The sequence below is a fragment of the Phalacrocorax aristotelis genome, chromosome 1 (assembly GCF_949628215.1).
Source record: "Phalacrocorax aristotelis chromosome 1, bGulAri2.1, whole genome shotgun sequence".
NCBI lineage: Eukaryota > Metazoa > Chordata > Aves > Suliformes > Phalacrocoracidae > Phalacrocorax > Phalacrocorax aristotelis.
This window is the reverse complement of record NC_134276.1, coordinates 93,975,341-93,989,431: the sequence shown is the minus strand read 5'-3', so window position 1 is coordinate 93,989,431 and position 14,091 is coordinate 93,975,341. Positions and strand designations below refer to the sequence as shown.

General features: G+C 35.6%; 1 protein-coding gene across 1 annotated transcript in view; it reads left to right on the top strand.

Annotated features, from left to right (window-relative positions):
- CFAP47 (cilia and flagella associated protein 47) overlaps nucleotides 1-14,091 on the top strand; it is a 349,717-nt gene that overhangs the window by 51,443 nt on the left and 284,183 nt on the right. Inside the window, exons 25-26 of the mRNA XM_075097894.1 lie at nucleotides 2,410-2,602; nucleotides 4,068-4,277. Coding sequence (XP_074953995.1) covers nucleotides 2,410-2,602; nucleotides 4,068-4,277 — 403 coding nt within the window. The remainder of the gene's footprint in view (nucleotides 1-2,409; nucleotides 2,603-4,067; nucleotides 4,278-14,091) is intronic.

Here is a 14,091-nt window from a genome sequence, read left to right as displayed (position 1 = left end):
GAGGAAATTTCCTATATAATTCTACAGATTTTGTTAGCCCTTGGCAAATTTAGATTGGCAGATTTGTAAATACCACCAAATCTCCCCAAGGAAAAAGTTCACATCTGCTGGACTGCCTGTTGTTTGCCCAACAGAGATTAATGCTGGTATATCAGAATGGTAACTGTAGCACAAGCTTTGACAGTAGTTATGAAAGGTGCATTTAATAGAATAAATTCATTACTTCAGCTGTTAGCTCAGGACATAATTCTCATTAATTTCAAAGTAATTTAATTAACATGAAATATCCTGAACATATTGGTCCTAGGCGTTACAAACTAATGAACAAAACTTAATGGAATCATTCCCTTTTTTGTCTTTGTGTCAGTTTAAAATGAGGACAGTATTGCAACATCTTGGTGTTTCTGACATAAGCAATAAAATATTGGCTTACATATCATGCAGAATTTTGATGTCAGTAAATGTGTGGAGCCACACACAGAATGATTAGCGATGCAGAATAGACACTGTCTCTTCTGCTTTCTGAGTGAGTCAGGGACTCTCTGGCAAACAGATGTTATCATGTAGTTAATGGATTTGTTAGAATTGTTATGCACAGTATGGATGAAAATTTGGTATGAGGAAAGCTTAACACTCTGATTTCCTAACTTTTGGAGGTTTAACTATGGTTAATACGAATATTTGAAAATGTGAGTTAGTGGAAATTGCATGTTCTTCGGTACTGACACATGCTGCTCTTCCTTCCTGGTGTTCCATTCCCATGACTTTTAGTGGTTGTGGCCTTTACCATATGTCATACATATGTATGAACATAGGATACCAGAAATATGTTTTAGTTAGAGCAGAGCTGTAGGACAGTAGACTGTCTAGCTCATATATGGGAGTAACTTGTATAGAACATCTTTTCTTACAAGCATGTCAAAAATATCCTGTTTGGCTCTTCATGCATCTCCATGACCTTTGCAGATGCTCTCTCACCTTTCCCTCGTAAAAGGGCTAAGTGCCAGAAAAAGGTGTGTTCTTGCTGTATCAAAACCTAGAAGCACAAGCTGCTCAGCCTTCTCAGCAGTATTTTCTCCTAAAGTTGATTTCCATTTAACAGTGGAAACAAATGTTGCAGACACTGCAGCAAGTTCCCCTTTCATCTGGTTGTCACTTCATCGGTTTCACTTTTTCGGGTCTGAAATGAAGGGATCTGCAGGCCATATTCTGGTGAGCTAACAGGCTTCTGTGAAGCTTCTCTGTTGTCATCTCCAAGAAGTTGGCTCTTATGAGGAAGGAATATGACAAAATATTCTGAAAACACTAGGTTTTCTTCTTTGCATATGTAAACAGTGGCAGCTCTTTCTCAGGCTGTGAAAATCGCGGAAGAGCATGTCACGTGTATTTTGTTTGCAGTGACACACAGAAAATACAAAAATACTTGTTTTGCTCTCTCTTTCTTCTTAAATATTAGGTGAGGATGTTTCCATACTTACTGATCTGATGACATAGAGGAATCAAAGGGAAATGTGCTTTTCTTGAAAATGAAAAGATTAAAGTTTTTGGGTTGTCTTACAACACATCATGCAGATTTGTTTCTAAATACAGAAAGTGTTTGTTATTTGGCCCTCAAAATCGTTTATTTTGCCAGCTCTTCAGCAGATGCGAATGTCTGAAAAATTGGTCAATGGCACTGCATCGTTCAGAACACCATTTTGATAGTGTAACGGTTGTGGAAAGAAGCACCTTGCTCCCTCTATCAGTGAAAGGAAATGTGCTTTTCCATTCTAGAGAAAACTGCCTTGCAGCAGTTAGCGAAATGGCATGAGAAAGGGCAGAACACAAGGAAATGGGAGATCCTCTCAGTGGAGGGTAGAACCTGTCCTGCTGGCTTGTGTGAGGCTGACTTGGCTACGGTATAGGTTTTAGAGTCATCTGTTAAAATGTAGTGATTGCCATCTTAAAAGGCACCATCTTTTTCTTGTCTTGGCAATCAGATGCTTCTGATATGCATTCCCTTATAAAATGAACATTCTCTGTGTTAGTGTAATTTATGACTGCAATTCCTAAAATTCTGAGAAGAGTTGCATTGGTGTTCTATATAAAAGAATATTAAGACAGCAAATGAAGAACACAAACTTTGAAAAATTTCTGACAAATTAAAAAAAAAAAGGATTTCTGGTTTGCTACAGTCTAAGTGTTCTAAGCTTTCTTAATAAAGAATTCTTCTGATACAATTACTGTATGTTAAGTTACATTTTGAGTAAGAAAGCAATACTTGATGACTTTTTTTAAAAAAAAACAAAACCCAAACACAAAACCAAAACCTCTTACTATAACTCTTGTAGTTGCGTGTATTTGTGGTAATATAATTTTGTGGGGTTTTTTGGTGTGTTTTGTTTTATTTTTTTTAAATGTTTTTAACAGCTTGTCCTGGGACGTACACATCTGAAATGTCAGTGTGTCTAAATGATAATCCATCACATTACAAAATAACATTGTCTGGCGCTCTGAAGTCACCAAAAATAAATTTTGATCCCCCCTTTTTAATGCTGATACCAGTTCCTCTGGATGTGAAAACTGAAATGGCAATCAATATAATTCCACAAGATTATTTAAGGTAAACATCTCAAAATAAATTTATTACAGAAATCCTGACTAATTCTTTGTTTTGTTCTTTTCTGAAAAAGTGAATTAATTTTTGTTTGTGAAGGTCAGTATTCATTTTGTGCTCAGTAGAGGAAAGAGTTTGTGTATTTAGGAGAGAATTCATGTAATTGATATTGCTGTACATTCAACAAGCCCGTGTTCTGGTCTCAAAACATTCCTGCTTCATGAAGTGACTGTCCTCTGATATATTCACGCTGTCAGGTGCTTTTAAAATTACTTTGAATAGCACAAAAATTGAGAAAAGAGTCTTACCAGGATTTTTGGTTAACTTTAGTCAGATACTAAGATAGTAGTCTTATTTCTTTTTTCACGTTGGGATCAGATAAAATCTTTCTGTTATTTTATTTTCTCTACTCCACAGGCTTTAAAGCACTGTTTTCTTTTTTCTTCGAAGCAAGGTTTTAGTACCAAAAAATGCACAGCACAAATATTTTAATCCTGTCACTTAATATAATATAAATATTTATTTTATATATTCATTATATGTATTTAATAAATAATCCAGGTATTTTTCAGTTTTCTGTGGCTTACCCACTTTATCCTGTTGTTTGAATTTATAAGAGAACCTTTTTGTAATCTTGATATTATGTAGCATGACCTAGCACCATACCGATTCCAATTTGATAGAAATATTAATATTTTAATCTTTCCAAACACTCTTGTGTACATGTGTGTCAAAATATGCTTTTCTGGTCTCTATCATACAACTTTTCTGTTTGTAATTTGTAAAGAGCAGTGATATTAGTTTGTAATGCTTAGGTAGATATCATTTCAATACCAGAAGAATTGGAGCAAAACTCTTTAAGTTGCTACAAATTAATGACATTAACTTTTCCTTCAAATCATTATTGTCTTATCCCATTTGAGTTGCAGTAATTTATCAAGTGATTGGACTATTGTCAGTAACTCAGTGATTGGAACTGAAAAGATTCCATATGGGCCTGGACTGACTGCCATTCTTATTTCAGAACTAGAACCTAAAATTGCATAACTGGGGAAAGCATCTTAAGTATCTTCACGAATTTCACCTTAATATTTCTATTTTAGAACTTGCTTTACCTTGCTGTGCAATAATGCAGTTTAATCAATATTAATGAAAGCTTTAAGTTTAGGAAACCTAAAGTAAGGAAGTAATATTTATGTCCTTTGTAGCACAGTTAGTAGAAATTGCTCTTAATTTGGATCTTGAACTACTGTGGGTCAGCGTAAAACGTTCAGATAGATATGTGGAAAACAAACTAGCATCTAAATTCTAAAGGAATTTTAATTCTTTAGTTTGTTTCACTTGATTTACACTTCAAAACTGAAGTTATTCTTCTATTTCACTATGAAAATCAGTTTCATAAATGTGTGAATCTGTGAATCAACTTTATTACTGTGAGCACAAACAGCATTACTATTTATTTTTAACACAGGCAATCACAAATTCAAGTTGAACTTCCAGAGCTTGAACTTGAGGATGGTGACAGGATTTGCCCTTTTTCTGTACAGTTCCCAGAAGGACAAGATATTGTTCTTTCATCAGATGGCACGAATAAGAAACTAATTTGTTATATCAGCTTTGAATCATCTAAGCCAGTGTCATTTTTAGGGAATATGTTCTTCATCGATGAAGAAAAAAACAGGTAATGTGTGCAATTCAGATTCATTTGGGGGCATGGTCTAAACTGACAAAGTTGGAGATAGGACACAAAACTCATGATTATTGGGTAAAGGCATACAAGAATCATTTTGAAAAAAAATGAAAATGAAATATAAGCATGTGTTTCTTTTTTCAACTGAATTACGATTTGAAAACACAAAATTCAACTTTGGTCTTTCAGGTAAGATTCATCTAAGTGGCCATGTTAAGGTCTTGTATCTCATATCTACTGGTAATTCTTATGTCTACTTCAGTCTTCTCAGATTGCTTTGGAGAAACATGGTCTTGATTCAGCAAATACTAATGTTTTCTATTACAAAATATTTTGATTTTTGAAAAATACCCTATTAAAATTTTACAGTCCATTCCATGCAGGATTTCAAGGTGGTCTGATTTTGGGCTGAGCCAAACTCTGTGGAATTTTGTTCCATTGAGCCTTTCTCCTACGTTCCATTTTTTTAAAACAATGAAATGTCTGTGACTGGTTTAGAGCCTATTTTCTGGCTTTGTCCTAATGGCATTTGGAAAAGCCTATTTGCAAATCTTTACAAAGTTGCCGTGGAATGATCTTGCAAAGGATTACTTTGTTTTCAGTCCTCTGGAAAGCTTCCGGTGTTCCGAGAATTCAAGAAGAGACGTCTTCAGAGTAGGGAGACTTCTCAAGGGGGAACAACACTGAAAGTCAGAATTTCCTTTTGCTGGGAACCAGCAAAGAACAAGTCCCAGTCTTATTTTAAAGGGACACCCCTTCCTCGCTCTCACAGTGTATATCTTTCTTCAGTCTTTTGCTCTCCATGTTGCCTGTCTTTTTTTCCCCTGCACTCTACTACAAACTGTTTGTGTGTTTGGTGGGTGTTTTTTTTGTGTGTGTGTCCCCTTTGGTGTTTTAAATTATTTTTTTAAATGTCCTTTTTAGCTCATCTTCTATAGCTATATCTTAAGCCTTATTTTTTTGTTCTCTGGTTTTATGTTCTCTGTTTTTAAGCTGTTTAGAGCAGAACAGTCTGAGTTTGTATACTCTGAGCTGAGGCATTTCCTGATCTCTAGTTCTCCCTGCAGTAACTGTAATATTTTACTCAGTTAGCTTATTAGGAATCTGTAGGCTCCTGTCCATACCAGAGATCAGTATGGAATCCTTCATGTGGAAGAGCATGGATTGGTTTGGTTTTCTTTTGTTTTTTTTTTTTTTTTTTTTGTGTGTATAGGTGGGTTTTTTTTTGTTGGTTTGTTTGTTTACCTGTGTGTTTTTGTGTTGGTTTTGGACTTTTTGTGGTTTTTTTTTGGCTACTGAGAAGGAAAGCTGCATATGTGTGTTCTAAGACAGGAACTGGGAACTATTACATGATTAATATATTAATGCTTCTGTCAGGTTGTTTTTTTTTTAAATTTGCAAGGGACAGGGCAGTAGCTTTAGCAGCCCTGTAGGGAAACAGTTGATTCATGAATAAAAAGGAGGCCTACTGATCTTAGTGAAGGCGGTCTTTAGGGCATAAGGTAAAAAGGAATCATTATAACAGCCACCATGACAGAAGACTGCATGGATGGATGTTGCTTACCTATATCAATGCAATTTATTGTTTACAGATTCTAAAAGATATATATACACACACACATGCACATGCACACATATATACATGTGGTGTGGTTTTTTTTAGTGTGGTGGGGTTTTTTTATATGTGTAAAGCTAGGGTTTCATAAAAGTATGCTAGGGATATGTTTCAGCTTCAGACCATACTTCCTGCATGAAACGTATACGGGATACTGTCTTTTCTTATATACTTCTTTGGTATATGAGAAACAGGACCAGATAGCAAAGTATGGAAAACTGCTGGTGCCTTCTCCCTCCCTCCGTGCTGGGCTCTTCAGTGTTTTCTGCACTGCCTTAGAGGGACTCAGCAGCATCAGCAGAAGCAGGCACTATCAGAGAAAACGGATAAGGGGTAGATGTGCTTTACATTGTTATTTATCTATTTATATATTTTCTCAAATGTAATCCTGTGCACTGTGTCAGAAAGCATTTGAAGTTTTTGAAAGTACTGAAATTATTTGGAGATATAAGCTCTGCATCTGAAAAATACTTAGGAATTTACATGGTCTAATTCCTGTTAGACCTAAATTCCCTTAGGACAGAACACCTAAAGTTCGACAGCAATGTCAATACCAAAATTCATCTCTTTAGAAAACTGTTTAGTGATGAAGACATATGCAAACATGAAATTTGTACATCTTGTTTTGATTTTATAGTAGATTATTTTTAAAGTAACTTTAATGATGAAAAGCAATACAGAAGGTCTCCCCTGCCACTAGTAAATGGAGGTCAAATCTGTTATTAAATGCTCTGTGCAAAAATAATTGTGTTCAGCATTTGTCCCTTTGGTTAACTCTCTCCCCTTTGTGGGAAAAATGGATATATGCATGAGGAGGAAGGAAATAGGTACTGTTGTAATTAAAAGTAATTCCTGCCATTAATATTTTCAGTAAAGCAATTTTGAGGGTTAAATATCTCCGCCCTACAGCTTAGAATGGGTTTTTCCCTAAGCATAAAACTAAATTATATATTATTTTGATGTAAGGATTATGGACCTTTCAGTTATTGCTGCTCACATTGGATTAGTATTTTCTATTTTTCTGCATAGATTGTCAGCCAATAATCTATTTCTTATGCATTTTATTTAATTGTAAGATTTAATGATTGTGTGGGATGTGATTCATAAATGTGTGCTAAAGCTTGTAGTAATTATAAGAAAAGGATAATTTAAGCTTATGATGAGGTCTGAAATAGAGCTGCTGAGCAGGCACAATATTTAGTTTTAATAACTTTTTTTATATGATGCACTAGCAGCTTCTCAAACCTAGTTATAGAGAAATGATCCTTTCTGCTGCGCAATAAACTTTTTTCTGTATTTGCCACTAAAATGAAATAAAGGATACCATCCTCAATATATAGAGGCAAACTCAATGTATTTTTGAAAAAAAGATACCCAATAAAAGGCATCACCTTAAAAGGCATCCCTGCTCGCAAAGGTGTGAAAAATTCATGCTCAGGAATGTCAAGTCATCTTAAAATTGCTGCTGTATTTTAAAACGTAGTAGATAGATGTTTGTTGAAGGACAGAACTAATAACATTGGTTTGCCAATGCATATGTGATTTCCTGCCAGGGAGTTGCATGTGTGTGGGGGCTGTAGGAACAGAGGTGAAACCTGAACACAGCTGGATGAAATAGCACACCATCCAAAACAAAGGGATTCTGTGTGTGCTAGTCAGTGTAGCAATGTTATTCATATTGGCTTTTGGAATAAATTATTTTTATCATAATCAGGAAGAATTCTTTTCTTCCAATGGAAAAAAAATGGAAAAGTCTAAGTGCCTGATTCTCTAATCCTGAGCATATCATTATTATTCTAATAAAGTCTATGATAATTTATCTGGAATTGGGTTTCATTACTACCTTGATATTACTATGTGCTTTGATATCCCACACTACAGTAATCTGTAGGTGCGATTTCTTGTTCTCTGTATATCTGCCCTCATTCTTCCCATTGCGCTCAAAGGTCAAACCTGATTCAACTAATTATCTAAGCATTTGAGCAGCTTGTTTCAAACTGCGTAACTAATGAACATAAACTGGTTTGTTAATTTGATCTTTTAGGAAGACAAGATTTTGGGGCCTTCTAGATCTTTAATAATAAAACAATGAAACCTATAACCTTTTACAACACCTATAAAAGCTAACTGGTCTTGAATAGGTTCCTGGTTTGTTTAATAGGCCGTGAAATCTCACATTATCAGTTGCTGAAGATATATTAATTTGTAAGGTATTTGGTCTTTATATTTCCATTTTCAAAGAAATAATATGTATTTTTAAATGATTTGAACTAAAATTTTGAATTTAACTCTTATATTGTGTTCTGGGATGGAATTAAAATAATAACCGAGTTAAAATGTTACTTTCATATTTTGATAAAATATAATGTCCTGTATTTAACTTCGAAGAGGAGCCCTAACTTCTAAGCAAAACTAATTCTAGGCATATTTCAAAGCATGAGTATTGACAAGACAAATGTCCTGTTTTGGTGTTTTTTTACTTAGGCTCTGCAGTGTTTTGCTTTTCTAAATTAATGTCTAAAACTTCAGTAGGAATGATTTGCATAGTCTGTATTAAGTCTGTCTAAATATTTTTTTATTCTTTAAATCAGAGTGAATATTGGGTAGAGGATAGATATTGGTGAACTTGGCTACTTTACAGAAAACATTTGAAAGGTGATAGGCGATCAAGTTTTATAGCAAAACCATGCTATATTTAGCTGTAAAAGGAAACTCAAGAGATACATGGTTGTCATTTATGCAAGTAATCTACTATGTGCGCAGATTCCATTAAATGGATCATAAGAAAGTGCATTAATATTTATTTAATGACTGCCTTAAATGAGATTTTGCAGTTAATTTCTAATGTCATTTTTAATTTCTGATCTCCCTTTTTGCTCTTTTGACTCCAAAGCAGAATAAATATTTCCTTGCATAGGGCTGATAGGAGTACAAGAAGTAAAAGATAGCATTAAATCCCAGAATATCTTGAGCAAGTACTCAATAAATGGGAAGAAATATTTAGCCATGACACTTATTTTCCTCAACTTAAAAAACTAAACCAAAAAAAGCTGCTGTGAAGATCGCATGTTTATATATTTGTCCTCTAATTGTTGTTGTATCTTGTAATTTGCTGATTAGATAAATAATTAGTAGGAAAGAAAGTTTTCTGCTATTCTGATTGAAATGAAATTTAATTTTTTCTAAAAAAAAAAAGTAGTAAAAACCAGACACATGTTGTGTCATACAGTCAAAGGAAATGATATTCTGGGCAGGAAAATATCCAAAAACCCACACACATGTGGTAGGTCGATAATTTGATAAATTGCTGTGATCATTGATGACATAAATGTGCTGAGGTCCTTCCCTCCTATGTTCTGTAGTTCTCCATTTTCTTTCCCTCTCCTACTGGGAAGCTGGGGAAACTCATGCAATTTGTGATGTTATTCATGTTGTTCATGGCTAGAACTTCAGGAAGAGGATGTCAGGGATGTTAACCTCTGATAACAACATGATGCAACTGAGACACAATCACTAAAAAGTACCCACTTATGAACTGGTTCCAGTTGTTTTAATAGTCTGTGAGACCTCAGTGTCTCATGGAGGGAAACAGTTCGTCCCTTTTGCTTTTGGGAAACATGCCTACACCACGCAGCTCTTTAATAGGCACTGCTGGCAAATGTATGTATTCTGCTGGCGTGCATTAGAAAATAAGAGCTGTCAATTTCTTTCAGTATCATTTAAATTCAGAGAGAGCAGGGAGCTAGAAAACATTGGAGTTCTTGATAATTGCATGCTTCTTTGCTGCATTCATCTGACGTAATAATATACTGGCATTTTACTTCAGATAGTTGGGGGTGCGGGATGGTCCAAACCCATTAATCACTGCTGTTGTTTTCCATGCTTATGGCTTTCTACCATTTTGAAGGTCCCTGCCAGCTGAAGTGTCTTATTCATGAATTAAGAACTGACATCATTGCTGCTGCTAGAAGAGACATGGCTACTTTCCCAGTGATAAGTCTTGTATTCCATGTGAAACCATGTGCCTGTTGCTATTCATTATTGTATTATTTTGATTGCTGTGGAAGCCTGAGCTCCTGCTACGAAGGATAAGGGCTCCTCAGTGTTGGGGAGCTGCTCATTTGTGATCAGAAATGGCAGAGCTTGCATGGGTCATCTTTTCCTCTCCCTTCCAGTTCTGTCATCTGGATCTGTTCGAGGACTTTTGCAGGGAGGAGGAGGCAGGTCTTTATTTATTTTTAAGTTACAACTTCTTGTTCCCTGCACCTAGGTTATTCCTTGCTCTTAAAGATCTCTAAAATACCTCACTCTCCTGTCATATCTGCTTTTGGCATTGATCAATTCTGCAAGCAGTTTGTTGTTTCCTAAACTAGCAGTGTCAGCTTCCCTTAATTTTTTTTTAATTTACCCAAGCAATGTTGCTACAGAAATTTGTCTGTTAGATCCTAACGGCCTTGGATTATTTCTCTTTAGAAATTGTTAGTGATATTCTGCATCGGTTCACGAATATGGTTGAAGAAAGGTTATTTAACTCTGCCTGTATTTCTAGAGCATTTGGGGTACACTGATACAAAACAAATCACTTGTTTCTACTTAGAAAATGTCTGAAATGCTATAGAGCAAAATAAAAAGGATAAATATATTTCGATTCAGGTTCTTTTGTCTTTCCACAAACATTAAAACAAACAAAAGAAAAAAATCAGAGTTAATGTAAGAGATTGGAATAAACTGCTTTTATGTAGAGTGTTGGATGGTATTTCTTTGTGATCACAGTTGGAGCTTTAGTTTTTGGCGATCAGCAGGTTTCAAATGTTGGTAAACACAATATATTTCATGGCCATTCTCCTGTTCTGTGTTCTCTGGAAATATGCATTACAGAATAAACACTGAAATAGCAGTGGCAATGATGGTTCATGTACATAATAGATTTTTACTTTCTTTATTAAGCATTATAAAACTGAATACACTGAATAATTTAACACATTTAGCAACTTATTTGCTAGCAATACAGGTACTTTTCATTCTAATAGAATAATAGACTTTTATATTATTTAGTTAAGCACTGCTGCAAATACAGAAAAAATATGTTGCACAGACTTATAGCTTTGTAACCTCACTTCATGAATGGTGTTATAAATAAAGGTCAGTAGTACACAATGATTTTAAGCACATGCAGAATGTACATGTCTTCATAATCTATTTGCTGTATTTGTATGGAAATACTCATGCTTTTCTATCTGGTGCCCCATATCTCAGAGCCTGAAATGTGCATGATAAATATTTAGCTCCTAGCACCTTTGTTTTTTCTGCCATGCTTCCTTATGAACTGAGCCTCATCTTTTGATACTCAGATGAGTTCTTTAGCTACTGACTCATTCTTCTTGACTATTCTTTTCAAATCCTGCTTTTGGGAAAATATCTTCTTAAAATACTTAATGATGATGAGTAGACAGGTGGCCAATACTTGGGTTGATATTTATTACCACAGAATGGCTGAGATTGGAAAGAGCCTCCAGAGATCATCTAGTTCCCTCTTCAAATCTCCTCCTCAAATCAGAATCAACACTGTTGTCCAGTTGGTTTTTTAATATCTCCAAAGATGGAGACTCCAGAATCCTCTCAGGGCAGACTCTTCCAGTGTTTGAGTACTCTCATGGTATTTTTTTTTTCTTATGACTAGATAGAATTTCCTGTATTTCAATTTGTAGCCGTTGCCTTTTGTGCACTCACTGAGCATCACTGAGAAGAGTTTGGCTCCACTTTCTTTACTCCCTCCCATCAGATGGTTATACGCATAGGTAAGATCCAGCTGAGCCTTCTCTTCTCTGGGCTGGACACTCATAACTCTCAGTCTTTCCCCATATAGCAGATTCTTCAGTCCCTTCTTCATCCTTGTGGCTCTTCACTGGCCAAAGTCTGCTTTTCTGAATTCTAGGGTTGTGATATGTCTTTTTACCTTGTTTCCTCCTTTTGGTATCCTGAACTCCATCTCACAGTCACTTCAGCCGTGGTAGACCCATGGTCACGGGAGCTAAATCCTTGCTGTCAATATGAGATGTAGAACCAGTTGTTGACTTGCAGGATCCATCCACTCGTGCTCAAGCTCTTTTCCCTCGCTGGCATGATTGAAGAGAAGACCACCTGTCCCCCATTCTCTCAATCATTGCCCACAAAGCTGTGCAGTCATGCTTGATATGTTCCAGGTCTCCCCATCAACTTTGCTGGTGCCCATGTGGAAGAATAGCAGGGTCAAGGGTCAGACAAGCTGCACCAGTGTCTCAACAGCATTCTGGATAAAAGCTCCAGACAAGCGGGGCACGCCTCTAGGTGAAGGTTCAGGTTGGCAAATAAATTTCTCCCCTCCAACAGGGATTTACTTACTACTATCACTTGTGGTTTCCTGGTGTTAGTTCACAGCTCATGCTCAGCCAGCACAGGTGCTTCGTTGTCCAATCTTTTTTTATCTTAGTTAATAATATATTTGCATTGCATTTGCTATTGGCTGGGTGTATTCATGTCTCTTCCTATAACACTACAACAGCCAAGGACTGTTAGCAGCATGGAACAGGGAGGAGCTTCTCTTGCAACAGCCCTGCGAGGTCTGAAGCATTTATTTGTACACAGATGTAGCAATGGCTGTTCTTTATGTTCTAGATTGTGCACTACTATCTTTGCTTTGAGTAGTGTGACTCATTGAATTTGGGTAGCTGGTTAAGATGTACTAAAGTTGTTCTCAAGCACGCTTTTCTGTGTTTCATTACTGTGCAAATCAGAGCATGAATGAAGAGTTGGCATATGCCCATGTCTCAAATCAGCATTGAGGATGGAGATGCCTGAGGTGCTCACCTCCAACTGAGAAATGAGAAAGTTGACTGAGTCCAGTAATACAGACATCTGAGTTACTTTCATATAACTTGGGAAGTATGTCTTTCATTAACCTTCATACAACTTTTTTCCATCCCTGCCCCCAATTCTGTTGTTTGAAGGTAACCTAACGTATGCCTGCAGAGTATTGAGAATTGTTGTTTATCACAGTAAACTTACAAGTTGGAAGTTGGCAAACTTTTTGGTGTTGTAGTTATTGATCCTCTGTGTCTTTAAATGGCTTCATAAAGATAGAAAAAATATTATGTACAAATGTACATTTTGTACATATAGATAGATGTAGCTATACCTCTTATAGCCATCTGTCCTGCTGAGGTCCTGCTGCTCAGTTTTTTTCTGAATAGAAGTAGAAAGCACGAAGTTAGCTAAAAGAAACACTGTGCTACAAGGTGAAACTGGCCAAGGCCCTTGTCCCACTCCCAGCTAAGTTCCAGTAGGATCGACATGTCTGCAGAACAAACCAAAACATTGCAGAGCTGGGTTACTGATTTAAATAACTGTTAGCTGTGAAGTTGGAATCCAAATGTGAACATTTACAAATAAGAAAGATGGCTATGGATTTTGTTGGAGCCTTTCTCTATTTAATAAAGTTCCTCTGAAAGTGGTATCTAAGGATGTTGTGTTTGGAGAGGTAAGTATGATAGAGGAAAGAAAAGCTACTTTCTGGTACTTCTAAAACATTTCTGTTTTCCTTGATTATGTTATTGTGTAACAAAGCAGTAGGAGCTAATTATGTCATATTATAAATTAATCTGAAAGGTCTTGTGATATCTTCTATTAATCTAAAATTACATTAAATAGGAATTTATCCTGCAATATCTAATTTAAAGAAAATAGAAAATATTTTATTTTATCCTGGGCAAGGTGTATTTTTTGATATGTATAATTCTCAATATACTAAAGCAAGATGGATATTAGCATGCTGTTTGATTTATTAAAATACATTTTTCTTTGTATTTTTGACAGCTTAGTCAAAATAATATTAATGTTATTTAATAAGTTAACGTGGAGTAAAAAAACAGCTATGCAATGGCAAAGAACTAAGCTCAGTTGAATTACAGTTGCAATGATCTAAGAACATACATACAGATAGCTAACAAGGATCTATTGATGGCAATAATTTGCTTGTTGGCTGCACCCTGAGATACTGAAGTATGAAAAAAGGTTAAAAGGTGAATTGATACACATTAATATGGCTGCTAGAGACAGTACAGGTACTGTAGTGAACACTGGAACATGTACATGAATTTCTATTATATTCTAGCAATTGCAGTCAATATCTCATTGTTTTTAAATTGAATCTAT